The 27,202-nt window shown below is 42.1% G+C and overlaps 1 protein-coding gene across 10 annotated transcripts; it reads right to left on the bottom strand.

The window, feature by feature from the left end:
* Positions 1–312: 312 nt before the first annotated feature.
* wnk2 (WNK lysine deficient protein kinase 2) lies at positions 313–26,396 on the bottom strand. Of its 10 annotated transcripts, XM_088423396.1 has the most exons (29): positions 25,006–26,396; positions 20,122–20,294; positions 19,816–20,036; positions 18,799–18,956; positions 18,284–18,372; positions 17,877–18,096; positions 16,952–17,207; positions 16,506–16,813; positions 15,497–16,213; positions 14,961–15,083; positions 14,102–14,218; positions 13,630–13,962; positions 12,863–13,456; positions 12,503–12,552; positions 11,715–11,877; positions 11,512–11,628; positions 11,250–11,420; positions 10,493–10,535; positions 10,273–10,422; positions 9,333–10,186; positions 7,496–7,553; positions 7,321–7,385; positions 6,668–7,248; positions 6,109–6,341; positions 5,677–5,907; positions 5,435–5,533; positions 3,771–3,815; positions 2,868–3,178; positions 313–2,065 (listed from the first exon to the last, which is right to left on the bottom strand). In XM_088423396.1, the coding sequence occupies exons 1-29, from the start codon at positions 25,675–25,677 to the stop codon at positions 1,775–1,777; spliced, it is 7,443 nt and encodes a 2,480-aa protein (XP_088279522.1). In that variant the 5' UTR covers positions 25,678–26,396; the 3' UTR covers positions 313–1,774. The 10 variants fall into 10 exon arrangements, with proteins under 10 accessions (XP_088279522.1, XP_088279515.1, XP_088279513.1 ...); XM_088423389.1 differs by lacking the exon at positions 15,497–16,213 and having other exon boundaries at positions 25,006–26,394; XM_088423387.1 differs by lacking the exon at positions 15,497–16,213 and having other exon boundaries at positions 2,904–3,178; positions 25,006–25,692.
* Positions 26,397–27,202: the final 806 nt, after the last annotated feature.

Below are 27,202 nucleotides of genomic sequence, written 5' to 3'. Positions count from 1 at the left end.
ACAACAAATTTGACGGTCATGTATTTATCTTTTTAGATGAACAATAACATATATTTACATTCTTATTCTCCTTCAAAATGACATTGTTATTATTGTTATTATGAGTGTTATTGCAAAGATAATCCATTAATCTAAATATGGTTACTAAATAATGAAATTGTGTCATTTTTATGCAAGCCTACCAAATGCAACTACCAAAATAATACATTTAGAAACCACCAACTAACACAGACACCCAAGAGTTAATTCAACGTAGATGATGGACTGAATTGGACTGGACTGCATCTGCTGGATCTTGTGAAGGCCGATATGTTGAGCACTATACTGTATATTTACAGTACCATTTTTATTTCACTTCCTTGTATTCAGTGGCGTTCGTCACCAATTTGGGGACGCAGCAAGCCAAAGCATTCATAAATTACAAGCATAAACAATGACAAGGGCGGGTACTTAATGAAGCACAACATGTTTTACAGAGAAATAGAAAATAAATATTATGATATGAAATCTGTTTCAAATCATCTCCAATTTCAAAAAGCGTATCATTTGCATTTTTTCTGATACTGAATATATCAGGCCAGATGAAGCAGCGTTCAAATTAAATGTGTCTGGAGTTGAAAAAATTTCAAAGAGAGAAAGGGATGGCACAACATTTGCAGAGTGCTTAGAATGACATCTGACAGCTTCGATTACACTTAAAAAAAAAAAAATGCATTGTACAAATAATGACATGGGTCTTACAGGCTTTTCAGTAATTCACATTCTCGTTGTACCTTCTGCCTTCAACACCAGTCACAGTATCGCTTAAAAACTCCCTAAAGGCAACAATATGTAAAGCTACAGGTTAGAAGAGATTAAGGACATTCGGGGTTCTGTTCATGATTTGAGCTCTCTGTGAAACACATTTTTTTTCACTCACACTGAGAATGTCAATGCTAAAATCTTAAACAAGTCAGAAAGTGGTGTGAAAAAAACTGCAGGATAGATTTAAGCACATTGTTTATCCCTAGGTGAGGTTTTTTTTAATTTTTTATAACCGGTTATATTTTATGACCTGCAATGTGTGAAGCTGACAGCATTTGAGTCCACATTTTTTCTTTTTGATGATTCTTACCACCTAATTGAAGGATACATTGAGAATAATTCATGGCTGCTTCAAACCTAAATGCTCATCTTCACAAAATAAAATACAAGGCACACTCACAGGTGGTTTTCATCTGCATTTAAAGTTCCCTCCAATCTCTTGTTATTCTTGGCGCTTGTGCTAGAAGCATTGTATCAATGCGGGGGTTTAAAAAGAAATGTATCATTGGACTGACAGCACTCATCTGGTCCAGGGGTTTTCACAGTGGCGTCTAATGATGCTGCTGACTGCTGAAGAGTTGCGCTGAGATCCACAAAGTAGCTGCAGCAACAATCTAAGCATCACCCGCTGTGAACTGTACAAACACACAACCTATGTACACACTAACAAGAGTTCCTATATTACACACTGTAGTTTGTCTGTCAGGTGACGTGAGCGACGCAAATCTTTATCTCCATTGAATGCTGAAGTCATACCGTTTACATATGATGTGAATCAGCATTTGAAAGACGACTTCAGAATCTACCACGGCTCTGCGCTCAATGATAATATGGCATGGTAAGGACATGAGGTATGCAAATGAGGATTCCAAAGGTAACATACGTGCCGGTTAAATACACTATATACAGATGTACTAAATCTACGATGACATTGCTTTTTGGTACAAGACTTGGAAGACACGTCTTCAGATTAAAGAGTTCTTGCTTTGGGGTCTGGCGAATGGGTGGACGCGCACAAGATGGAAGCATTCTGGCTTGGGGGAGTGCCGGGAAAGGCAAAGATTCCAGAAGGAAGGGCGAGGGGCACCCCGGGTGATTGGTTGAGAGAGAAAGGAGAGGAAGAAGCTCGCATTGCGGTGGGCGAGAGAAGCTGACAAACGGATCCCGCGGAGTACATGTTGATCATCGCCACGCCGGCGCTATCAGGCCATGACGGGGGAAGGTGGACGCTTTTTACGCCTGGGATCATCCATGATGATACCTTGATGGTTGGATAAGAAATTCGGTCAGGGATGGGCACCGGCAAGGCTGCAACATTTTATTAGTACGAGACTTAAGACCAAGCGAGCGCTTCTTAAGCAGAAGCATGACATTTTTATATAGAGGAATTATATTTGATTGCTTCTGCCCATGTTGTGCAGGGCCGTATAAGACCCTTTAGAAGTGCAAATAAGCTATATCTGCCATTTAGAAGTGAATAGTAATGCTGCCACTTAAAATTACCATCAGTGCATTCAGTTTGCCCATTTCTCTCTTGGAGGGTAAAAATTGTGTTTGTTTTAATAGCGTTTAAAAGGTTTCTATTTTTGAGTTCCATTGGGGTTGCTAAATAGTGCCCAAAGACCTTCTAAGGAATATACTTTTTTCACATTGTTCATCTAAATGAAAACTTGACTAATTTTTTGTTCTTTTTAGGATTTCTTTTCTTCCACATTTCTGCTCATTTTCCATAAAGAACATATTATGATATTTCATCATTATACCTTCCTTGCATATTTTTGGAATGCAGGAGGAAGCCGGAGTGCCTGAAGGAAACCCACACAGGCATGGGGAGAACATGCAAAGCAAGCTGGAATTGAATCTGGGGCATCTAAACTGCAGCGGACGTGCTAACCAATCTTCCACTGTGCAACCCTTTTTTTTTTTTTTTTTTTTTTTAATAAAGGTGTGATACCCACCCCTTTACCGGATCATCAAATGACACAATAATGGCTCATGGCCCATGGAAAGGATTTGAAAGTTCAGTTGTGTTCTTCTGTAATATAAACATGAGACACCCTCACCTCTGAGGTACTTGCAACCTGACTCGAGGCAATCACCTGATCCAAAGGCTGCTGCCTCCCAATGCGTAGGGAACTTGTACGCGGCCTGTGAGAAACAATAAGAACCTCCTGCGTCCAGTCGTCCATTAGCCCTTGCAGATCTTCTGACAGGCTGACTTCAGTGGTATTGATGGAGGAACCGTAGTTTCCTGATTTGTTGTTGCTGTTATTGGCTTGAGCTTGTGCCAGCCCTATCACCGACTGGTGAGGGGGGGGTGTGGCACCGGTGGACGGCTGCTGGGATGGAACAGCACCTGGCCCAGCACCGGGTCCTGGCAAAAGTCAATAACATGCACAAATGGCAAAATTCTCCCATGAGGATGACAGTATTTTACACCAGTGATTCTCAACCAGGATACTCTTTCACTTAATTTATGAAAAATCATTAGTTTTATTTCACTCTTGCGTGCCAAAGTCCATTGGAGACACATATACAGTCGATAGCATCTATAAGTTGGGGACAGGGACTGAGTTGGCCTATGAATAGCAAGCATTTGCAAGTAACTTGTGACTGTTAAAAAGCGTTAGGGAGAACATGTTTGTAAGATTGTGTGTATGTCTTATATTGGGGTTGCATCCATCTTTGTGCGCAACATATTGTGACAGACACAACAAATGTTCTTCAACTAGCTGGTATATGATACAGTTGAATTGTACCTTCTAATTTTTACATTTGCCCTACAGAATAATAGTTTTGCATTCAAATTTTTAAACCGTATATTGTACGTTTTGTGATATATTTGCTAGGTGGTACGTTGTGAAATTTTATTCTGATGTAATATGGGTACCGAGGACCAAAAGTTGGGAACGACTGGTGTACACAATACAATGTTGGTCATTTACATACATAAATGTACTACATACTGTTGCCTCGCTCTTTGCCAAGACACAACCGCTTCAATGTTGACCCTAAGAGACAAAACAGAGTTTATAAAACTTGATACAACATTTGAGCACCAGTTGACAAAACATGTCTCAGACACCTTTAAGAAAAAATAATGCACGTGACAACAAGATACATTGACAGAGCTGCTCAGACAAGGAAAAAAAAAAGCTTGAATAAGAAGCGAAATTTTCAGCCTCCTGAAATGAGCGCAGCAGCAAAGCGCGATTTAAGGAGCAGAGGAAAAAATACAGATATATGAATATTCATGCTTGATATTACTTGTTGTAAATACAATGTGTCTGACTTAGCAACACTCACTGACCACAAATGCAATCTGATGAGATACAATACAAGTCCTCATCGAGAAGATTAAAAATTAATGTTGATGTTTGTAACCATGAACTCCAATGTAAATGATGTCACGGCATCCCTGGAAACTTACAGCACTAAGCATTCGAACTCAATGTCCCGATGTTCATCGTTTAACATTACATTGTAGTTGAACAGGGATGTCAAACTGAGAGGGATTATGTCATGCGTTGCCCACCTTACATAGAAGCAACCCATACATGAGTAGCAGCAGCAGAACGTCTGAAGCGGTTCATGGATTGGACCTTATTAGAGGAACATGTGTACCCAGCATGTGGTCAAGTGAGTGTTTCAACTTGTAGAAATCTTGACGGGTGCATTGAGACTTCATGCGAGCATTGACGGAGCCAGACTTTTGTTATTGGAGGGGGGCCATGGGGTGCCCAAATGTATCAAAAATTTGGAAACACGCAAACATTGACAGTTAACACCCAATTTCATATTCAATGGAATTTGTAAACAATTTGAGGATATGACACCTCAAATTTGAACATTCAATGGCAAGTCATTTGAAAGTAACATAAAACATATGCTATTGTTACGTCGTACAGACACACAATGGTACTAAAGTTCATCCGAAAAACATGTCAGGGAAAATGGACCACAGTGGATGTTATGAATTATTTTTTACAGCTAGTTGACATGCTAAGGAAGTAATCTTCAGAATCTCGTTAGAGGGCGCTAACATACATTTAACTGCATAGAGGTGCCTGAGAAGCTTGAACGAATGTGACATGTCAGTTATCTGGAGTGGCATTTGGGGGTCCAAGCATATTCCGGGGGTGGCATTGCACCCCTGGCCTCCACTCTGGCTCTGCCAGTGCATATGAGAAAATAATATTGAGTTTATCCAAACTTAAGACGCACATCAAAAGTGTCCTCTCTTTTTTTTTTTTCTATTTCATTTAAGAACATATTAATGCGATTACCCAATTATCTCATTTACTTCCAGCTCAATTAAATTGTTTTTTTTTTACTTCTATAGCAGTTAACGAAAGTCAGTGACGTAACTTATTCACTGCCAAACCCGTCAAAATTATCTCTTAATCAATCATAGCATTACGTCCTATTGTCAATGCATTAATGTGTCCACTCTGTAAGCCGTTTGAATAAACAGGCCAAAACGCAGAAAATGAAGCAAAATGTCAAAAGCAAACAAGCAAAAAGAGTACAGGCTGTGTTTGGTGAAGAAAAAGTAAAGACAGTGATGCGTGTAACCACAGAGAAAGACGCAAAATAAGGGAAGCAGAGCAGCAAGAGAAGAGATACAAACAGATAGATAAAGGCACAGGCCCACTGAGAAATCGAGCTCTGGGCTTGCTACTGGATTTATAAGTCACTCTCTCGGTTGGTTGAGGGTAATTAGCCCAGCCTGGATGGGAATATAGTCAAAAAAGGGGAGAAGACACCAGAGTAAAAAGAACACATGTTAAAATTCTCTCAAATAAAAGCCACAAATCAGTTATAATGTAAGTCCAAGGTACAATACAGTATCGTGTTGCTTTGTTGGCTTACCTTGTCCTGGTGGAGCTTGTGCGCTCGTGCCGTCTCCACCATAGAGCCCGGAATAAATGTTATCAGAGGACAAGGAGCCTTTAAGGGAGCAGGGCTGCTGGGTCTGGACTGGTTCCGAGGTGGAGCTGGGAATGTTACTCGGACGGGACGGCTCCCGGCCCTGAGCGGCGACGGATGCCTTGGCCGGAGAGCCGTTTAGACTTACAGTTGCCTCGCCTGTTCCTGGGACAGCTAACAATAACACACACGTCAAGGCGGTACCCTTCTTACACAACGTGATGACTATTGTTTTCATTTGTAATTATATTGCATCTACATTTTACTGCACAAATAAGTATAACAATAATCAGAAATGAAAAAATATTTAGACAGGAAGGTAGTTCTGGGAATTATATTTTAAGAATACTGTACATGGAATCCATTGATACTCACGGGGTCTGCTGGAATCACCAGATTTATTCGTGACATGTCGAAATTGCTGCACCAAAGGACTGAGGAGCTTGCCAGGTTTCAGTCTGTGCCTGCCGGATCTTTTTCTCCGACCTGTAGGCGGCGCAACGTGCGAGTACGTCAGGCCGGAGGGAGGAACTTTGCCGAGTCTGAGATAGAGCAGCTCCACTTCGCCTCTCTGATGGGCCTGCAGCTCTGAGATCTCCCTCAAATGTCTAAAGGAATTGGAGCAAGAAAGTCAGCCAAAATGCTTGAAATTAGCTGGCAGCTCTTTTATTCAACATTGCTGGCATTAAAAGAGTTCAGATTTTGGAGCGTACTGTCAGAAAAAAAGATTTTTTTTTTTTTCCAAATTCTTCCAAACTGATAAGAAAAGTAGAGTAGGAGAACATATATTGTTGAGAACAATTTTAAATTAAATTAGGTTTGGAAAAGATCATCAAAATGTTTTAGTAATAATTTGATAATAAATTAGCTCTCTACTGAGTGTTGCGGTGTTACTGGATTGTAATCAATTACACCCAAACGTTATATTGCTCACTTCTCCCGGAGCGTCTGTAGTTCCCTCTTCATATCTGAGTCCTCCATCTCCGAGTCGTTATCGCTGCTGGCGTAGGCCGACCCGTGCACGCCTCCACGCCTGCTGGGAGAATCCGAGCTCTGCACACTGCCGCTGCGTCCCGAACGTCTGAGGAAGGCCACCGCCCTCTTCATCAGGTCACTTCCCCGGCGCTCTGAGCGAGTGTGTTGACTGGGAGTGGCAGGGGCCAATTTGGCAGGGCTGCTCTCGGCCCCCGAGTCGGAAGAGAGGAAGCGAGCGTGGACAGTGATGTCAACGGGGACGGAGGCTGAGGTGAGGGTATGAGGCAAGGAGCTCTGGGTAGCCACTGAGGAATGCGTATCCAGGTAGAAGTCGGGCGGGGCAGAGTAGCGACTGGAACGCGTCCTCTGCGTGATGTCGTCCTCGGCGCTGACCACGGAGAAGCGGCCGATGGTGGTGGAGGGAGTCATGGCCTCGGGAGGAACGTTGCAGCCTGCGGGATGTGCAGGCGAGGCAACGCTGCACCAGCTCCTCTGCTTCACATCACGCTTGTTGGCCACTTCAGGAGGAACAGAGATGATCTGAGAAAAGAGAGGAACGTGAGTGTGCGCAGCTGTGCAGAAGAGACGTTTTAATTTCCCCATCAAACACACCTTAAAACGGCCTCTTGCCCCAGAGCAGGAGACAGAGTGAGACACATGCCTTTTGGAATGGGATGCTGAAGATAATTTTCACACATATAAATACAAAAGAATTGAGGGATGCATGAACAATTAGGCACAATGTTAGAAAATTAAAGGTGATGATTTAAGACAGTACAGTACATACCACACACAGCTGAGTCACTCAGAGTGCTCAAACTATCCATTCTCTCAGGAATTTGAGGCTAAAGGAGATGACGGACAAAACAGTAACAGTCATGAGCGTTTGCTGTTTCGATTAAAAAAAGCACTATCGTTACTAGGGATGGGACGAGATTTGAACGCCACAAGATTTCTCACAGCAGTTTCGTTTACCTGCTGTTTTTGACATGAGGGTACACAGGAGAATGCGCTCGCCCGTTAATGCTTGACAGTAAATGGCGCCAACTGTGGTGAGAACTTCAAAATAAATGTTACCATCCAATAACACAAACGCGTTCTGAAATCACGTTCGATCGCAAATTTAGGGCACTGAAAGAACCGCTTGATGTATTGTACAGTGCCCGTTGCTAGCGTTTATTACAACATCTACCATAAATTAGCTGCTAGCCAGCAGCGCTATATCGTCTGGCAAGAGCAGTCTGATTACACTTCAAAGGAAGATGCAAATTACTCGCTGACAGCCTGACAGTTGCTGTTCGTACTGATCACTTTTGAACAAACCAGGCTGACTCAAATGTGTTCTGTGGTTGTCGTTTGGTTTCATTAATCATTATCTATGGTGAAAAAGTTTTCTAAAATCTCAGTTTATATTTACGTAAAATAAAGAAATGTTGATTGTCAAAAGAATACATGAAGATTATAATATATATATTTTTTATTTTATTCTTTATCTGAATACAAAAATACTCAATGGCTCCAGCGCTACAGGAGAAAGACAGGATGCTCTGATTACTTTCAAATCACCTGTCATCAGTTGAAGGAAAAGGATGGATATATATTGGCAGAAAAGAAAGACAGTTGTCTCCATTTTTGTTTACGTTTGTACACTAGATTTTGTATCCAATTGCAAGATGGCTTGATTATTTTCTTTTCTTGCTCAGTAAAAAGAAAACATTTTGAAAAATGGATACTATTCTCATGGAATTTGTGTCTTGTCCCATCCCTAATGGCTACTGTACATTTCAACAGATCTTAAGCAACTTATATTGTGTGTACACTAGTACTGTCAAGCTTTAAAATTAATTTAATCTAATTAATCACATTTCCCTACTTCTGCTTGTACAATTTTCTACAAAGCTTGTAACAAATATTTCCTTGAGTAAAATCTTTGAATGTAAAATGATCAAAGATTAGGTGTACGTACTTTAAATCAGAGTACCAATTGTGTTTTTGATCCCTAAATTGTAATATACAAGTTGAAGAAAAAAATTAAAACAAACTGGCCAATGGGCCAGCTAGAATTGAGCCCTATGAGCTCTGCCTAGCAACAAGTGATTTAGCAAATATGTGTTGTAAAGTTGAGGATTTTTTTGTACTGCCTTGTGCCTGAGAGCTGAAATTGGAAAGGTGTTACTTAGTTAGTTAGTTAGTTAGTTAGTTAGTTAGTTAGTTAGTTAGTTAGTTAGTTAGTAAGTAATCACAATGATATATATTATGTTTCATAAAGTTGTAGGTGGAAGAGACATTGGAATAAAGCAAGCACATCCAACAGTTTTCTTAGAACAAACATGAATTTACTGACATCGGGCAGAATCCTCGTACCTCCAAAATGACTTTTCAGGAGATGGCAAAAATAGCAAGTTTGGAAGAGGTTGAGTAATTTTCAATATTTTGAAATAATTTGTAGAAATAACACCCACAGATAGCATAGCTTTTTGGAGAAAATAAGAAATTCACTCAAATGTGACTTATGAGGTTTTGGCCCGACGCCGGCGATATAGGTATAACTTTAATGCTGAATATGGACACAAGATTTGTATTGAACAAAAATGACAATGTTAAATGATGTTTGCCGAACTTACCAGTTGTTCTCCTGCCCTGTAGCGACTCTCCTCCATTGGACCTGGTGTACTGTTTCCTGACCCACCAGTAGCACTGTCTGGCCCAGGAGGTGACTGGATATACTCCGTGCCAGAACCTGGTGTCTCCGCTGTGCTTCCCGATGGATACATGGGAGCATATTCCTGGTAGAGCAAGTTCCTAAGTTTCTCATCAAGCGTTTTTATGGTGCTGTCCACAAAGCCCGCACGACCCAGTCGTCCTTCACCGTCCGATTCGCCCGGGGCCACGTGTTGAGTCGGTGCCGGGCTCTGGGGCAGTGACGACACCTTGGCTGCGCCCACACTGGAGAACGGCTGGTGGAGTACCACGGGCTGTTGCGGGCGCTCGCCGCGGGTGGCGGCGGCATACGTGAGAGACAGAGACTCTTTGGCCGACCCGGGCTCCTGGGGTGGAAGAGGAGTGAGAGGGGACCCGCCCGGTGAGCTGCTCACATCCAGAGATAAGGGCATGACCAGGGGACAGCAGGGGATTTCCTCCGCCACAGAAACAGGACAGGTGACTTCTGCCATATGTAATGTGGAGTTAACAGGGGAGGTGGCGGCCACAGGGGAGCCTTGCGGATCGTCCGTTTGAAATGTTTGTGGAGATGATGGTGGTAATGTTTGGGCTCTGGCTGGCTGGGCTTGATGCACGCTGCTGATCGTCTCCATTGATGGTACCGATTGAAGAGCCGGGGGGGCAGACACGGGTGGAGACAGATTGGCCAAGAGGAGAGGGTCTGTGTTGGACGTCACCGGGGGGCTACAGAATCCATACACGTCATGCATGAAGCCTCCACTTCCACCAGACATCGTAGAGGATGAGCCCTCCTCGGCTACAGAAAACGAAACAATGCCTCATTGTTTTCATTCAGCTGCCATGAATCGCAATGTAATTAAATAAAAAAAGTTGAAGAGTCACCTCGTGATGTCGAAGGCCTGCCAGGCAGTTGCGTGTTGGCCGAACTGCTCGGAGACTGTGACGTTGTCCCGTCAGATGTTGGCTCCTGGCTGGAATAGGGGCTCTCCTCCACAGGACAGATTATGAACCATCGCTTTCCTGTGTGTAGGACTGCAATACACATGCGGGTGGAAATTAATAATAGAATTATCAAGATGATGCGAGGAATGAAGTACTTTACCATTTTGCTGGTAGACAGGCTGGGATGCTCCACACTGTTGACTCTGTAATAAAAAAAGACAACCGTAATGGATGCAAGTTTGCTTTGACTAAATCTTGATTCAGAATATGGACAAAAGCATTGCAAGGAGGGAAATATGGTGTCAATCCCCACTTTGCAGGTATGAGAGCTTAAACACCAAGACTCTAGTAGCTGTTGTAGCAATTCTTTGGAAAATTGAAAAATGTTTGAGGTCAGAGGTGAGTGACACTGTACCCAACAAAAGACCTGGCTCACAATCTCTGTACTAGTTTGGCAGTTCTAAAATGGCGGAATGAGTACCACTACCTATTGGTAAATGTAATTCAGGAGGTATGTGAGATATTAACCAGAATTACTGTAGGATTTAGCATATCAAATTTAATGCTTTGCAATGCCATAGCAAAAACAATACTTTTTTTTCAAAGGGCAAATTAATTGCAACATGGAACACGTTTTTGCTAAATTGTGTGACTCCTCTGCTAAACACTGTATGGCTTTACTTTGTTATTAGATATTACTACAACTGTTGTTCCAAATTTTAATTAATTTAAGTCAGACATATGCAACAACACTTCAATTTAAGTCTTTTTGTTTTTTCCTTTGTGCTTTGGTTAGGGGGTTCTTCTGCAAGTTAATTTCTGCACACAATTCAAAATGTATAGAAAAGTTCATACTTGTGTCCATACAGCGTATTTGCCATATTAATCATTTATTTGGGAGAAAACTATGTCCTTACCTCTCCCGCTTGCCCATCAGAGGTCTGGCCTTGTTGAGGGCTACAACTCAAAGTAGATACCCTCTCCCCTGCTGTGTCATTATTCAACATGTCTTCAGCTTTATCCACAATGTCTTTTAACTGGTCAATGAAGATCTCCTTTTCTAAAGGAAGGATAAATCCATTCTCCACCTAAAGTTTATCAACGCCACATGTTTTCAATCACACAACTACGATAGATAAAAAAAGAACATGAACATCAAAAGGTAAGGGCTGAACAAACCATGTAAGTGGCAATTTCTTCCGGAGCGTCACCGTCCAGATCAAACTTAAACGTCACCATTTTGTGATTGTGAGTCTCCAGCTGACATTCGACCATTTTGTCACCCGTGTTGCAAACCTGTAGGGGCAGAGACAAAACATTGCAAACAAGAATACGGTTTTAGGAAAGTGGCGCTTTGGTATAAGGTGAACACTATGTCTTACGTTTAGCATGCTCAGTTTGGGTTTGCTCATCTTTTCTTGCCGAGATCGCGTGCGAGTGGACTTGCGGTGATGTTTTCTGTGTTTTCCTTCCCCCTTCCCTCCACTGGCCAAGCTGTCATACCCATCACTTGCTTCTTTACCAGACGCAACATCAGAGTAGGGACTGAGAGAAATGGGAAAAACATTCATGTTTAAGTGTACCTTGAAGAGCTGAGATGCAAAAACAGAAGATGGAAGCCTTGTTAATTGATTAGGTATTGTGAATTTAAATAACTTGATGGACCATTTGTTGTAATTAAGTTAACGGCATCATTTAGTAAAACATCAATTTCGTAATCACACCCCCAGTATTCTCGATATACGTCTGATTTTATAGCTTGAGAGAGCCCCAATTTTTTACACATTTGCACTGTTAACATGAATGCATAGATCAGACTTTTTGACTTGTCTGAGTTTCTCACTGCATTGGAATGCACCACAGAGTGACAATGTGGGAAACTTGTGCCATCTCAGACATCGATAGCATTATGGATAAGTGGCTTCTTAGCATCCTTGAATATGAATTTTTCATTTTCATGTTGGTAGATACGTGATGTGATGGCAATAAAAACTGAGTCGTGAATTAAACAGATGCAGATTAAAACAGATTAAACACATGCCAATTCTCCCGCTAAACCGTATATATTTCCTTCTCAGCACTACAGATACTATTTAAGGTCCAACAATAATGACCATTTTTAGTTCACATCCAGAATCAAAGATTTGCTTTCAAAAAACTTCACACTCACCTGTCATAGGCATAGATGGGCAATGATACCAGTTTTTCCTGAAACACGTCCTGATGAGAGAAAGTGTAGAAAAATTCATTTAAAAACGGCACACTTGTTTATTCAATATTTCTTTATTATTTATTTTACTGTCTATATTATCCATCCCTCCATCCATTTTCTTAACCAAATCGAATCCACAACCTCCGCATTTGAGGCAGACCACCAAGCAACCCCTGTCTTTATCATTTGTTTTTTTATGTATTTGCAGGTGCTCTTATCAACTCATTTAGTAGCATCCATTTTTAGACCCTCCTTTAGCCAAAATTATTATATTGCATACTTTCCTCTCAGAAATGCACAGTCTGCTGTCTGCCATACCTCTGTGAAGGGCTCTTGTTGTGAGGTGCAAGAAGTCTGACAAGTTGTCGGCTGGCTTATACATTCAGATGTCATTGAAACTGCTGCCTGGACTCCAGCGGCCTGCAAAACTGGAGCTGGCACAGAAGCGGGAGCAGGAGTAGCAGGCTGAGATGGTAGCGGGACAGAGCTTGGTACTGAGACCGACCCTGGTACAGAGATGTGGGTTTGTCCTGATACCGAGCACTCCTCTAAGGCTGTAGATGAGACTTTTGGTGAAGCTGATATGGAAATTGTAGCTTCGACTGGGGCTAAAGCTGCAGCTGGAGAATGAAACGAAACTGACGCAGCAGAATGAGATGGTATTTGGCCTGCTGCTTGGGTTTTTGGCTGGATTGAAGCTGCAGTTTGTGCCGGGGTTTGGGTTTCGACATCCGCTGCATTTGAGGGTGGTGCTGAGGTGTGAAATTTAGAGGCAATCAAGTCCGTGCCGGCTGCAACAGTTTCTATATCTGTTCCGCTTCCCCAGATTGGAATCTGAATAGCAGGAACCGTTTGAACGGGGGCCAAAAGTTGAGCATCTTCTAAATTTCCCTTTGGAGTGTTTGTTTGCACCTAGGGGGGAAAAAAAGCACATTTGGGGAATTGATGAACAGATCAGGCAAATAGCTTGTAAAAGCCCAAATGCATGACGTGTGCATGCATTGCAGACAGGGCAAAGTACCATTTATCCACCTCATTTCCAATCACCCAACCATCACAGTTAGAACTTCAAGTCAAATATTCACCTGTTCAGCCAGTTCTTGCTCAGGGTGGGGGACGGGGTATGGGGTGGGTTGTACCTGGGAGAGAGGTAAGGAAGGGGAGTAATGGAAGGATGTAGCAGGGCCAATATGCTGCTGGGGCACTGCAAATGGCATGGTCATGGCAAAAAACGTGCCGGGAGGTGCAGCACTGGGCACCTGCTGAGGTGCTGACTGCAAGGAGCCAAAAGCAGAATGAGTAGTCAGGGGAATGATGGCGGGGTGGGGTGAGGGTGAGTGGTAAGGGCTAGCTAAGGGAGTCGGGGAGATAGGCAGGGGCTTGAGGCCCCCTGCTTGAACACAATATGGTGTGGGAAACTGGGAAAGAAAAGGGGAAAATGATGAACAATGAACAAAGTCGCCCGTTCATTACGAAACAATATTCAGGCATGCCGGCTGCATGTGTCAAACACATTTACCCTCGCACAACAGTTAACATCAACTTCCTACTACACACCTGCGTGCTGATGTGGAGGGGTAGCAGAGGAGAGGGTGCCCTGGTGGCTGACTGCGAAAAACCGCTAGATAAGTCGGGGGGACTGAGGTGAGTTGCCGTCTGGTCTGCAGATAATTGCTAGGGAAGACAATCAAATGTGGCGCTTACTACAAATTAAAGCGATATTGACTTTATTAGTTGAACCCATTTCCAGCATTAAAAGTAGTAAAAAGTAAAAGCAATAAAAAAATTAACAAAATCATTTTTCGTGTACAACAAATAATTCAAAAACACTTTATTCCACTATCTGATGACTGATTTTCACAGGGGCTCAAGGATCAGGTAACCTCCAATCAAGGCTCACCTGTTTTCTGGAATTGATCTTCGGACATTTGCATGCCGAACTGTGAGTGGTTGTTTGCCAGATTTTAGCATTTAGCTTGCAGGTAGAGTCAATGTATTTTTGGATATACGACATTTAAATACAACGCAATCAAATGTGTTTCCATGTAGGTTTGAACATATTTTGAAACACAATCGAACATCTTTTCAAAATAAGGTTAGTATCCCTTTAATATTTTGTCTCCTACATTTTTTCACGTACATTACACGCACATTTTCTACTTGCTGTTGACTAAAAGATGATCGTAATTTTAATATTGACCAATATAATTGTGATTATTATTTTGGAAATAACCGCACAGCCCTACCTGCGGCTTATATACCGATACGGCTTATTGTCCAAGTTTTACGGTATTTGGGCCTACATTAGCTGTAAAAAAACCAAACCCATATATATGTTATGTACAGCAATGTGGTCAAGTAAATGTTGTCATTATTTTGTATTAATATCCTGTTTTAGTGGTACATATCCAAGTACCTGGTCCTGGCCTGGTTGAGCTGTCAGCTGTGTCTGAACGATGGGCGTTGCAGCAGGGAAGCTCTGTGCTGTCTGTCTACTGTGCTGCGTAAGAGGGGCTGGCGTCGATGGAGCAGAAACAGTCTGTCAGAAACAAACGAACAGCCCACGTTAACTACACAATGAATCGCGAGTTACGCAAATGTGTTTGTATAGCGAGTGCTAACTCAAGCTCAAGGTCAAAATGCTCTGTGTGCTGAAGCAGGCGAGAGGTGGTGCTTTACAGTATATCTTTTTGGGCAAGAATCCAAGTGGGAAGCTGGATGGAACAGGGGAATTGCAGCGGCATGACTCAGTGGGCTCGCGTATAATTTTGTGAAGCATCGCACACCCACGACTATAATGAAGACTTCATTTTGGATAAGCAGGAGCAAAGGCTGCTTGTATTACATTTCTATGGAGATGCTTACAGACAGAAGCAGCTTGCGGGATCATGAAAAATGCAGCAGGCTGCCGCAGTAGCAGTATTTGCTCTACAGATTCCTTCTCTAACATACCGGTGCATCTGCTCTGCCTTTGCTGCTACATCTTGATAAGTGGAGGCTTTTTTCCAGACCGAGGTTAAAAGAGAAAAGTGGGACTTTATTACTCTGACCCTTGTCTACATGCTCAAACACTGGGGATGCACGGAGGCAAGTGCCGATCTCTGAAAGAGTAGGCGAACTTGTTCTGCGGCTGACGATGTGTTTGAGACAGTGGTTAAGAAGGCTGAGATGTCCACCCTCAAGTGGGTTCTTGCAAGGATCAGCATTTGAAGGTGGCAAAATCAATGATGGGGAGGGACATTTTGATGATGTCAACAGTAGAGAGGACACGGAGGAGGGAGGTTTTGAGACTGACGCGGGCAAAGAATGAACATGGGCCTGTCCCACAGAACCTCTTCTCTTGCTCCTGTCCAGCCGGTGGAGAGACGTGCACGCTCTACAGTGGCGGTGAGGGACGCTGAGTCGTTGCTCTGAGGGGCGAATAGGTGAAGCGTAACGACACGCTGATTCACGATGGCAAAACTGATGAGGGGACAGGAGGGCAGATGTTAAAGACAAGCTTTGGGAACGGGTAGAAAATAAGCTGTCTCTGGTATACGAGCAGGACAAACACACTCTGGAGTGAGTCCTGCACTGCAACATGTCAACCTGGGAGGCACTTCCACGTCTGGGACAATCAGCGCCCCTAGTGGTGATGTGACGAATTTCAAAGGGATCACTATGGTGACGCTGATCAGACATCATTCCCAGAAAAGACATGAAAATGCGTTATTATAAAATGCAAAAACAATGGAATTGTGGAGCCGCCAATGTGGAGTAAAAGTTTTGGACTGGTAAATGAGTATGTAGTATTATAGTAAAAAATGCTTGCCCGTTTAGCACTTGTATTGAAAGTACTTGTAAATACATGGAAACATACTTGCAAGTACAGCCAAATGAGTCAAAAATGTTTACTCCACATTGGCAAGCTCCCCACATCCAAACAATCGTAGGAAGAAAAAAATGTTTTGCATAAACTTACTGTTTGAGCCTCATCTGGCCCAAGATGCAATTGTGCAGCAGGTTGTTGGTAGGTCCCCGCATGCAGCTGACCTGTCGTTTGCTGGTAGGCTCCCTGATGTAACTGCGTAGATTCTTGTACGTATTGGTCCTGCGAGGCCTGTGCTGTGGCTTGCTGGTAGGTCCCATGCTGCATCGGAGGCTCCAGCTGCGCAGGAGGACTGTAGACTGACTGAACCGCGCCGATGGTCTCAGGCAGCGACTGGTAGGAGCCATTTTGCTGGTTGCTGAGATCATCCAATTGCGTGGCGGGATTCACCCCGCTGTCTGCTGTAAGAGAGTGTCATGAATGGATGCTGAAAGGCGGAGACAATGGAGTCATATTTTACTTTAAATTCACTGCACGAGTGATGACGTGTTCATGACTAATTGGAGTTTTGACGGGTTGTTTCATTTGCACGTTCTTACATGTGGCAGGTGTAGTGATGAGGACTGTACATATCAAGGTCTGCTGCTCCACCTCCTGGTCGTCATACTCGGTTGTAGCCAACATGGTGCCTTGTTGTCCTGGAACCTGTAGGAGGTTTTGTTGCGTTTTCACAGACGCCTCGCCGTTTCCCGGTGAGAAAGTGCGCTCCCGTCTCCATTTGATCAGAGCCACACGGTCCCGGATTGACTTCCCAACAACCTTCACATCGCAGTCCAGGAAAAAGCCAGACTCCACCTATGAGACAATTGGGAGATGCTCATGGTAAATACAATATATATATATATATATATATATATATATATATATATATATATATATATATATATATATATATATATATATATATATATATATATATATATATATATATATATATATATATATATAGTAAGCAGACAATTTGATTTTTTAATGGGTAAAATAGTTAAGAATTTTAATGTGTGGAACTGATTATGCCTTTCTTATATCGTGAAGTAATTGCAATAATGACACGCCACTATGACACTGACAATATGCAACTACATTATATAAAACTTAACAAAATAAATACCAACAAAGTTTTGCTAAAACGTCACTCTATCACATATTGGGAATAGGTTGCTTCATGTTCCAATTCATTTGCTCTTATTTTGAAAATAGCCACTGTTCTGCTGTGTTGCATAGAACTGCACTGCACCACAACGGGAGGCATAGCACTCACTAGATTGTGCCGGTATCCCAAGCGTATCTCCATATAAACTCACTTGGGAAAGGATTCAATATGACTCAAAGTCTAGACTGAACAGACAACTGGACGAGGTGTTTCAAATAAACATACATTTTTTTGCTGGGACTGTACCTCTACAATGTAGTTATCGCAAAAAAAAAAAAACAGCGTGTTTAACCAACAAGTATCTTGCGTACCATTTCTTGCGCAACAACTTCTGGGTCCTCATTCGCCAAATTAAAAGTGAACTCAATTGCGCCAGTATCCTTGTACTTCCCCTTCAACTTTTTCGGATCCTCGACCCACAGCTTCAAAGCGATGGAGGATTTTTTCCCATCATCTTCTTCATTGAGCTCCACCCTAACACCTGTATCCTCTGCAAAGAAGGCGTGGTTCAGAAGATCCTTGATGGAGTACCTGCAGAAAGGGATCAAAACAACAGCTACTTAGTGGAGGTCACTGAATGACGCACAGCACACAAACACCAACTGTGTCACAGACAAATACTGGTGTTGACGTCATAACACAGAAGCAGGCACACAACAACAATGTTAAAGTTATAGGTCAGCCCGACCTGCATGTATGACTTTTGTCACCTACTCACCTTTCCTCCCTTCTATGGCAGATGCACTCTCCAATTATTTCCTTAATTTCTGGGTCACTTACTTTGCTGTAGCTGGCAGGTTTTACACCCTGTGGCATAGAGGGGGAAAAAGTAAGTGAAGCTAGCGATAGAATTACACAAATTAACTAAGGTAGCATTATCAAAAGACAATAACAAACCATGTAAAACCAGAGTTCAAAAAATGTAGTTATTTTTAGATGGCATAATAATATGGCAAAATAAATGAGTGTGATTGCAAACCGAATTTCCAGCATTCTGCACATGGCGTTTATTTTCCCATTGTACATTAGCAATAGGTTAGCAGACTAGTTTGGCGAACGATAATAGCTGCAGTGCTGTGTTGAAAGCTATTTGCCAAACTAAACAAAGCACGTTAGGGAAAGGCAACATACAGACAAATACAAAAAATAAACCTTTTTTTCAGCATGATGATAGGGACTTTATAAGAAATATCACAACCGTTTCTAATTTAATAAAGCTGAGTTGAAACTCACGCTGGTGACTTTGCGGTAGATTTGTGCAGCATTTTGACATTCAGAGTAAGGATATTCTGATGTAGCCATCTCCAGCATGCACATGCCGAAGGCGTAGACGTCCACAGCCTCATCATAGTGCTCCTCGTACATCTCCGGGGCCATGAACTCTGGTGTGCCTGGACCATTAAAACAAATTCATTGTGAATAAAAAATGGAGCAATAATACTGCTAAAAAACAAATCTAATCCTTGTGCGGCATTTTGTCCAATTCTTTGAGCTTTACATCAAAGCCATTTCACATCTAAGAAAAAACATTGAAAGGAGACGCTAGGGAGCTGAAATTTCACCCAAACGGCAACAAGATGTCAAGGTTCAACATGTGTTTGTTCAACCAGTTTGTTATCACATTACCTGGAGTGTGCCATCACTTGGCTAAAATACTGTGAGAATAATGTGGAAGAAAACTTACCCAAAAATAGTCAAAATACTGCACATGGATTAAAGACACTACGGTAATCATTTCAGATACAACAGACTAATTGGCGAGCCAATTTAAATAATTTAAAATAATAATAACAATAATAGATGTGGATATAACTGTAAATTAATTTTGAAAATTATAATGAATAAAATGGCTGTGTTTTCTCAAAATATGTTTAAATAGGTGTCAATTATAATTATATGCGCAGTTTCATCATTCACGGCCCGGAAGCTATTCTCAGTGAAGAGCAGGGGTTGGCAGTAAATGTGATTAGTTTTCACAAAAGCAGGCTTATGTCGTGGAGATTAGTTTTGAATTATTGATGAAAATATTAGTTTTCAACAGCAATGTCCATTTGAGAAACAGTGTAGAGTTCTGCCTAAAATTACGAAGACGAAAACAAAATTGTTTCAGTCATCGTTATATAAATATATAAATTACCCGCCGACTATTGGATATGGGATTTTTTTTCCTGGCTAATACATCACAATTGGCCTGAAAAAATCCATATTGATCAGATCCTATTGATCACAATTCAATAAGGTGTGGCTCACCAATAACACTTTTAGCGAAAGAAGCCCTCTTGAGAGTTGCTAAGCCCAGATCGCCTATCTTGACGGAGCCTGTGGGGCCTGTGATGAAGATGTTGTCACACTTGAGGTCTCTGTGGATAATCGGAGGCGTCCTGGTGTGGAGGAAGTGGAGGCCCTTCAGAATCTGCCTGCACCAGCTCCGAAGAACTTTGGGTTTCATCACCTTGAAGCGCTTCAAATACCTGTAGGAAATTTTCAACACAACCACGGTGAAAGGCTGGAGCTGAGCTAAGCCAGTAAACATCATAGTGGAACATTTTCACTCACGTTTTCAGTGTCCCTGAGGTCATGAGCTCTGTCACCAGAACTATGCACTTCTTTCCTTTCAACGGCGACTCCCAGAAGTCATAAAATCTCACAATATTGGGGTGCTGGAGAGCCTTCAACATCTCTGCCTCCTCCTTGAACCTCTGTCTCTCCATCTTGGACAGTTTCCGCTCCTTTGGAGTATTCAAGGGGACAATTACTAGTTTAATTCACCTGATTTTCCAATCGGTATTCACGGGATTTGTTGGGGTGGTACTGGAGGATGGTTTCAACATTGAATAGGTAAAAACATGGCACTTAAAAAACTGATTGAGTAACTTCTGAAGGAAACTAAACCGCCTGCGGCTCATGTTGAGAGTGAACACGTTTGTGGTGTAGGAGAAAACATAAGGGTTCTTTTCAGTCCATTTCTTTTTCTGTGTTGTATAAAAACAACAGTGTACACATCGGGCCCATATTTTCAGACGCAACGACATAACGTTACATGTTGGACCTTGAGATCAACCCACATGCAAATAAAGGAAAGATGCAAATTTGATGTTTTTGTTCCTTTTACGCACATAATGGCTTATGGATTTGAAATAAAATACACATGTGATTAAAAGTATATATGCTGTGGCCTGCCTGATTATTGTATAAGCGGTAAATGAACATTCATTTCCTTGGGGCTTGAGTCAGCATATAACAAACAGGCATGACGTCTTTGCTTTCTAAATTGTGCACCGCTCAACTGAATTATGAGGCTGCTTTGTAACACACACATTGTTATCCTGTGCTTTGTGTGCATTGATGCCCAGGTGTCGGATTTCAGTAAGCCAACGTGACCTGAGCATCGTGTAGTCTCAGGCATCTCGGATTACGTCTGCACTGCACCTCTCTTTACACATTTTCAAGGCTTGTTCCCAATGAGTTTGTTTTCAGAACTAAAGAGGATTTTATTGGATTTATAGGGCTTTATAAGCACTCAAAATTGAGCATGTTATTTTAATTATTCAAAAATGAATGTCTGAATCCTGTAAATTTACTTGCTCAGAAATTATGTTAAAATGTCATCATTTTTGTGGCAGGATAGACGGTGCAGATACACTCATGTTGCTCGGAAATGGAACACTTTGAATGAAATCTAAAGTGCTTTTGGCAAGCATGAACTTTCTTCAATCCCTCAATGTGTGTTATATTTGTACATAATAGTTCACTTTTCATGTACTGAAATAGACTCAGACTATACCATCTCTCAAAAAGTGTGTGAGCCCCCCTTGGGCAGTGTGATAAGACTTTTTTTGTGGCAATACTTAAAAAAAATGAGAAGCACGATCCTATACAATTCTGACTATACTTTCGATGTATGCAGTGTGTGAATGGAGTGTAAGGGGCATTCACAACAAATATATTATTAAATTCCAAGTTTAAGTTTTCAAATGCTGATGACCTTGTGTTTGTCCGACTGATACCTGAACGAAAACAGACAAAAATGCATGCGTACTTGCCACTATAGCCATCTATCTCTTACATATGAAAGTCAAAACTGTGATGCTAATTTGTTAACCTCAAGGTCACTGTGTTGCAAATCATCACTGAAGCATTGCTATAATAAGACCGTTCTTTTTACTGAATTCTCAGATTCCTTTGCTCTGTATCTATATACAGTATCCGGAAAATGCAACAATGATAATCGGCTGTTAATGTTTTTGTACAGCAGTGGACAAATATGCATATTTCTACATATTATCTCCTGAAGCCACTCTTTCCCGCCACCCCTTTTGCTGCAGAGAGCTGCATCAGCAGGATTTACTCCCTCAGCGACGGTTGCAACACTTGAGGGTACATAAAACTTGTTTAGCATTCAGCGCAGGCTGATCAATCAAATAACGAGCGGCAAAAGAGAGCGATCAAGAAGGTGCTGGGATTTTATGAAATCGTTTCTTCATTTGTTTCATTCATCTTCTTCGCCATTTGTTTTTTGTTTTTTTATTTAAGGCATTCAGCAGCCAGCCCATTGAAGAACCTGATTCATGTGAGCCTGCACACTGTTATAAGTTGGGCACCTTTTTCTGCTGTCTCATGCTGCCTGTGACTTATACAACAGCTAGGCGAGCGTGTCTTGCTGTGAGAGAGGTGCGTAGGCAAGGAAGCTGGAAAGGGCAAGGCCTGCAGGTCTCAAGGCACACAAGGGTTGAATCATCACTAGATCTCCCCTAAGAAGCTGCGCAGACAACATAAATACACTCAAGCACGCACGGCTATACTTGAACATGTCTTTTCTGTTGCATAGCCAACAAATGTCCACCCCCGCCCTTTGTAGTGCTGTTATTAGGGTTTTTTTTTCTCCCATTTGACAGATGGCAGGAAATACTTTAGATTTAAGCATTCTGCAGAAGAATCCGTAACCGTTTTAATAATAAAAATTGATTTGGATGTATTTCTTTTTTATTTCATTCACCCATCCATCCATCCATCCATTTTATATAGCCGCTTACCTTCATTATTTCACTTTTTTATAATAGGTGGAGTTATACTATTGAACTGTTTGTGAGGGTACATACTATAGGATTGCTCAATGTGTTGATCACGGTCGGCCGATTGATCGAAAAGATAGTATTGCTAGGTTTCATGACAAAAAACACACACACACAAACACACATGCATAAATAACAGAGAACAACAGAGATAAAAATCTAACTGCAGTTGTGAAATACGTAATTGGTTAGATACTCGTAGGATACTACCAATTTAACCAAAAGCACTTCTGTTAGAATTAAGAATACATTTTTTATTATCGTTTATACCTGTGACTTTATGATGAATGAGCTGGTCTGCATACTCATGCTATTTGCGCAAGCCTTTGTTATTCTCATTCTCGATATGGCTAAAATATTTACCTTTCTTTCCCTATAAGGTACTAAATTGCAAGGTGACATTTTGGAGCGGCTAACTGAACTAATATTGCTAACACTGAAAACAAAAATTACACCCGAAACATGATGTTGTCATCTGCATTCTTCACTGTATGATTTTGTGTTTTGCAAAACCTCCTTTTGGAAATCATGAACAAAAAGTTCAAACGTTTTCCCTCTTGAAAAGTAATAATAATTCAAATGAGTTGTGCAGGTTAAATGTCACACTTATAATGGCAAACACTTTTGAAATTCTTTACCTTGGTCTCCTTTTTTTATATCCCAGAAATCTGACATTTGAGCATAAGTGTGTAGACGTTTTATATCCACTATCTACTGTTATCATATTCAGTTCTCACCATGTCACTTTACCCCATTTCATTTGAATCATACTACATATCCAATGACACTTCATGTTAATCCTCTATATGAGTATATAATTCTCTGAGAACCTTAGTGAATCAATACATTGACATTGACAGTCGGTGTGAGCCTAAGTCACGGTGGTATAACCATTAGGAGAATTTATTGTGAATTACAAGACCATAAAATTGAGCTAAAGTGCTGACTCAGTTTTGACTTCATGGTCCACTGCACCTGCACCACGGTGTGTTCTATCTAAAACCAGGACAATTATTTGACGTAGTCACAGTACATATTTAGTCAGATGGTTATTTTTAAGATTGAAAGTGTATTCACTTGGAGTTTTTAAATTGTGAAAAGGCAGTTGAGATCTAGGTTAATCTGCACACCACATGGATGGCATTTAAACTGATCATTAGATTATATCATACAGTAAACAGATTAGTGACATTCCAATTTACATTTACTATTATTAAGTAACTAGTTTACTTTTGCCCCCAAGAATACGCATGTCATGTTGGGGGTATTGCTCATAAACAAAACATGCAATAATTTAAAGTTATAAAGGTATATGCATCCATTTCATAATATAGTTCAAGTTTTTAAGTTACATCCCCCCATTTCTTTGAGCAACAAAAATGGAGTCAAACTCATTGTAAAGCCCTATCTTTTACAAAGTTTGAAAGGAAGCACCGTTTCATCACGCTTTGACAGGATGACATTTTCCAAAATGCTTAGGAAATTTGACTTTCCAATGAGTCCATTCACTCAAAATGTTCTGCATACTGTGGTAACCAAATGACTCTTTGAGTTGTATGCATTGGGAACCCACTTTTGGGAACTATTCATGAGCAACACGGCAAGTGGCCGCCATCTTTGTAAACTCTTAAAAACACACACAGAATGAGCACTTTAAAACTTCAAATATTCCCCCATAACAAATAAACTGGGCAAAAATGAAATGATTGCTGCTATTCTTGCGAACAATCTTCCATGTTTGCTGTCATTTTTGAGCAAGTGATGCCACTCTAAAATGTCCCCTTGGTGAACGGATCACAATTGTGGCCCATTTGAGCTTATTGGTGCATATTTCTCTCTGAAATTTGACAGCACAGTTCCATGTGTAGCATACAAAACCAAGGAATCAAAAACAGGAATTTGACCAGCCCGAAAATGAACTGGACATTCGGGAACCTCCTGAAAATCCTGTTGGCCACCACACCCCTGGTCAAAGACAAATATACTGCTTTTCTCTAATTGAAGGTAGATTGTTGACAATTATTCTCACATGTATAGCATGTCTTTATGAACAAATTTTCTAAAGGCCATAATATACTGAAATGTTTCCCAAAAGGACCATTTAATCCGAGACGAAAAGGTCACCTATTCCATCATCATGAACGCAGTCATCTGATTTTTTTTTATTGGTTCGTGGTTTCAATAAGGCTCAGCATTTTTTTTTAAACTTTGACACTTCATTTTTCAACATTGTCACAATTTAGTTAACTTATTGAAATTACTGCCTTGCCTTTTCGTAGTGGCAGAACTTTTTGTTGCCTATACAGGATCTTATTCCGGTCAAACAAAATGATGGGATGTGTGACGTCACGTGCTTCATTAAACCCACCTGCAATTCGCACCATGCCACTTCGACCCAAGTATCTGTGTCGAGACCCTTGTAGACCGTCTTAAAGGACCCCCTCCCCAACTCAATGTCGAACTTGAGGAAGCGGCCCCCAGGTGAGGTGGACACGGCCTTCATGCCCGGCTCCTCTTCGTTCTCATCACTTCCTGCTTTGCCGGTGACGTCACATGACACGCCCTCTCCCTTGGCCTCGCTGTGGCACGCGTCACGTTTCTCCTCGCTGCTCCCCGCGCTCCCGCTGTCGCCCTTTACGTCCACCTGACTCTCCGATCTCGACTTCTCCTGGTGACCCAAGCGCGTGGCGTGCAAAGTCCGGCAGCGTGTCCGGCCGACGATGGAGCGTAGGTCGATGTTGAGCGCCGGGCTGCTGGTGACACATTCCGCCGTGTCCAGCGGCTGCTCCTCGGAGTCCGACACCCACAAACTCCGCCGAATGAACCTCTGGCGGACGAGCCCGCGGTAGTCCATGGAGGGGTAGGCGCTGGGGTCGCTGGCCCCTCGCAGGGCTGTGTTCTGGACGTTGACATTGTCATCAGCACCATTCTCGTAAATGGGCCTGAATGCATTGGCGTTAATGTCAGAGTCCAAATCGGGCGCCGAGGAAAACGTCGATCCGAGTGGCGGATCTTTGTTCGAATCCTCGGCCGCATGCATCCCGGCTGACGTGTGTTAGTCGGTCGACATTGTGTGCGGAGGATACGGATGAGGAGCGGTCCTCTCCGGTGGTGGCTCGCCTACCTGCAGCCGCACTTGCATGCAGTGACGCAGTTCGGAAGGTCCCAATGTACGACCTCGGGGTTGTTTAGGATCCGAAGCATTTCCTCCCTCCCAAAAACTGGGATCGTGCCCGCTCTACTCCGTGCAAGTTTAGCTCAGCGTGCACCTTGTTGCGAATGCATAGCACGCATCAATCCACGTGATGCCATTGCACCTACCAAAAATGAAAAGAAAATACAAATAAGCAGAAAAAGGTCCAGACTGGATGTTTAGGACGTGTTAATCCCCCCGTATATCACGGGATGAGCAAAGTGCGCAGATGCCATGCTCAGCGACACGCCCGTAAATAAACAGCCGGCATCCGGATGGATATAGCACGAACTCGCTTCTTCCCTCCCCCGGCCACACTCGCACTTTTCCCCCACGAGTGACATCCGAGTGCGCAGTGCAGGAGCGAGGATAGAACAGAAGCGCTTATCAGATTATGCTCACTGCGGCACACCTCCAACCCCCTCCCCACACGACGCATCCCAGGCTATCGTGTCTCCACAATGGATGTGCGAATGTAGATAATTTCGCGACAAAAAAAGGCCCACGCCCCAACTGTAGCGCATCCAATCCGGTTTTAGGCAGCTCCCTCAAAATAACCAAGTGTTATACTGTCACCTCGAGCAGCGGAAAGTGTTTGGGAAAGCAAGGAAACTACTCTCTCTCTCTTTCTGTGGCGTGTGCCAGTCAATGGCACCACCCACGTGGAAAACGTGTGGAGTTTTTTTCCCTTTCTTTTAAAGGGACCGTATTATGGGAGTTCGACTTTTTGGAAAATTGGAACCATGCGTCCATTTTGATTTCTCACCCTAAACACCCCAAAACTGTTATTTCCCATCATTGATGCATTTCTAAGCATTCCTGCTAGCACGACACCACCTGCCCAAGCAGATAAACGTGACATACGAGAGGCCTGATGAGATAGCAAGCCCTTGTCCCACCCTTGCAAGAGTTACATGCTGACATTATACAAACGTTTTATTTGTGTTTTGTGAAAAAATAAATCACCTGCTGGAGGAACCCTTGATATGACTACTGGTTTCTCAAGGAACAGATTTGATAGGAGGAATAACTCCTAGTGAATGTGGCCTCCTCCTGCTGTTTTGCATTTTAATGTCTGTAAAATACCTGTTTTGGCTCCTTCAATGACATTGTCTCTGGTGCTATGGATGGATGTTTCATTGAACGATGTCAAGGTGGAGGTGAGGCAGCCACAAAGTGAGAGGTATGGCTTCAGTCAACAAGATGGTTCACTTCCTAGTTAGACATAACACTACAGTCGGTACCATACCTCATATATAATTTAAAAAAAATTACATCACCAATATGCCAAATGTAATTTTTATGCATATATTTCACTGTGGAAAGGTTAAAACACCATGCCATGAGTCTTTTCAAATTCAAAGTCAATATT

The sequence above is a fragment of the Hippichthys cyanospilos genome, chromosome 9 (assembly GCF_059441005.1).
Source record: "Hippichthys cyanospilos isolate Australia breed blue-spotted pipefish chromosome 9, RoL_Hcya_1.0, whole genome shotgun sequence".
In the NCBI taxonomy this organism is placed as follows: Eukaryota; Metazoa; Chordata; class Actinopteri; order Syngnathiformes; family Syngnathidae; genus Hippichthys; species Hippichthys cyanospilos.
Note: the sequence above shows the minus strand (reverse complement) of the source record. Positions and strands in the feature narration are given on the sequence as shown.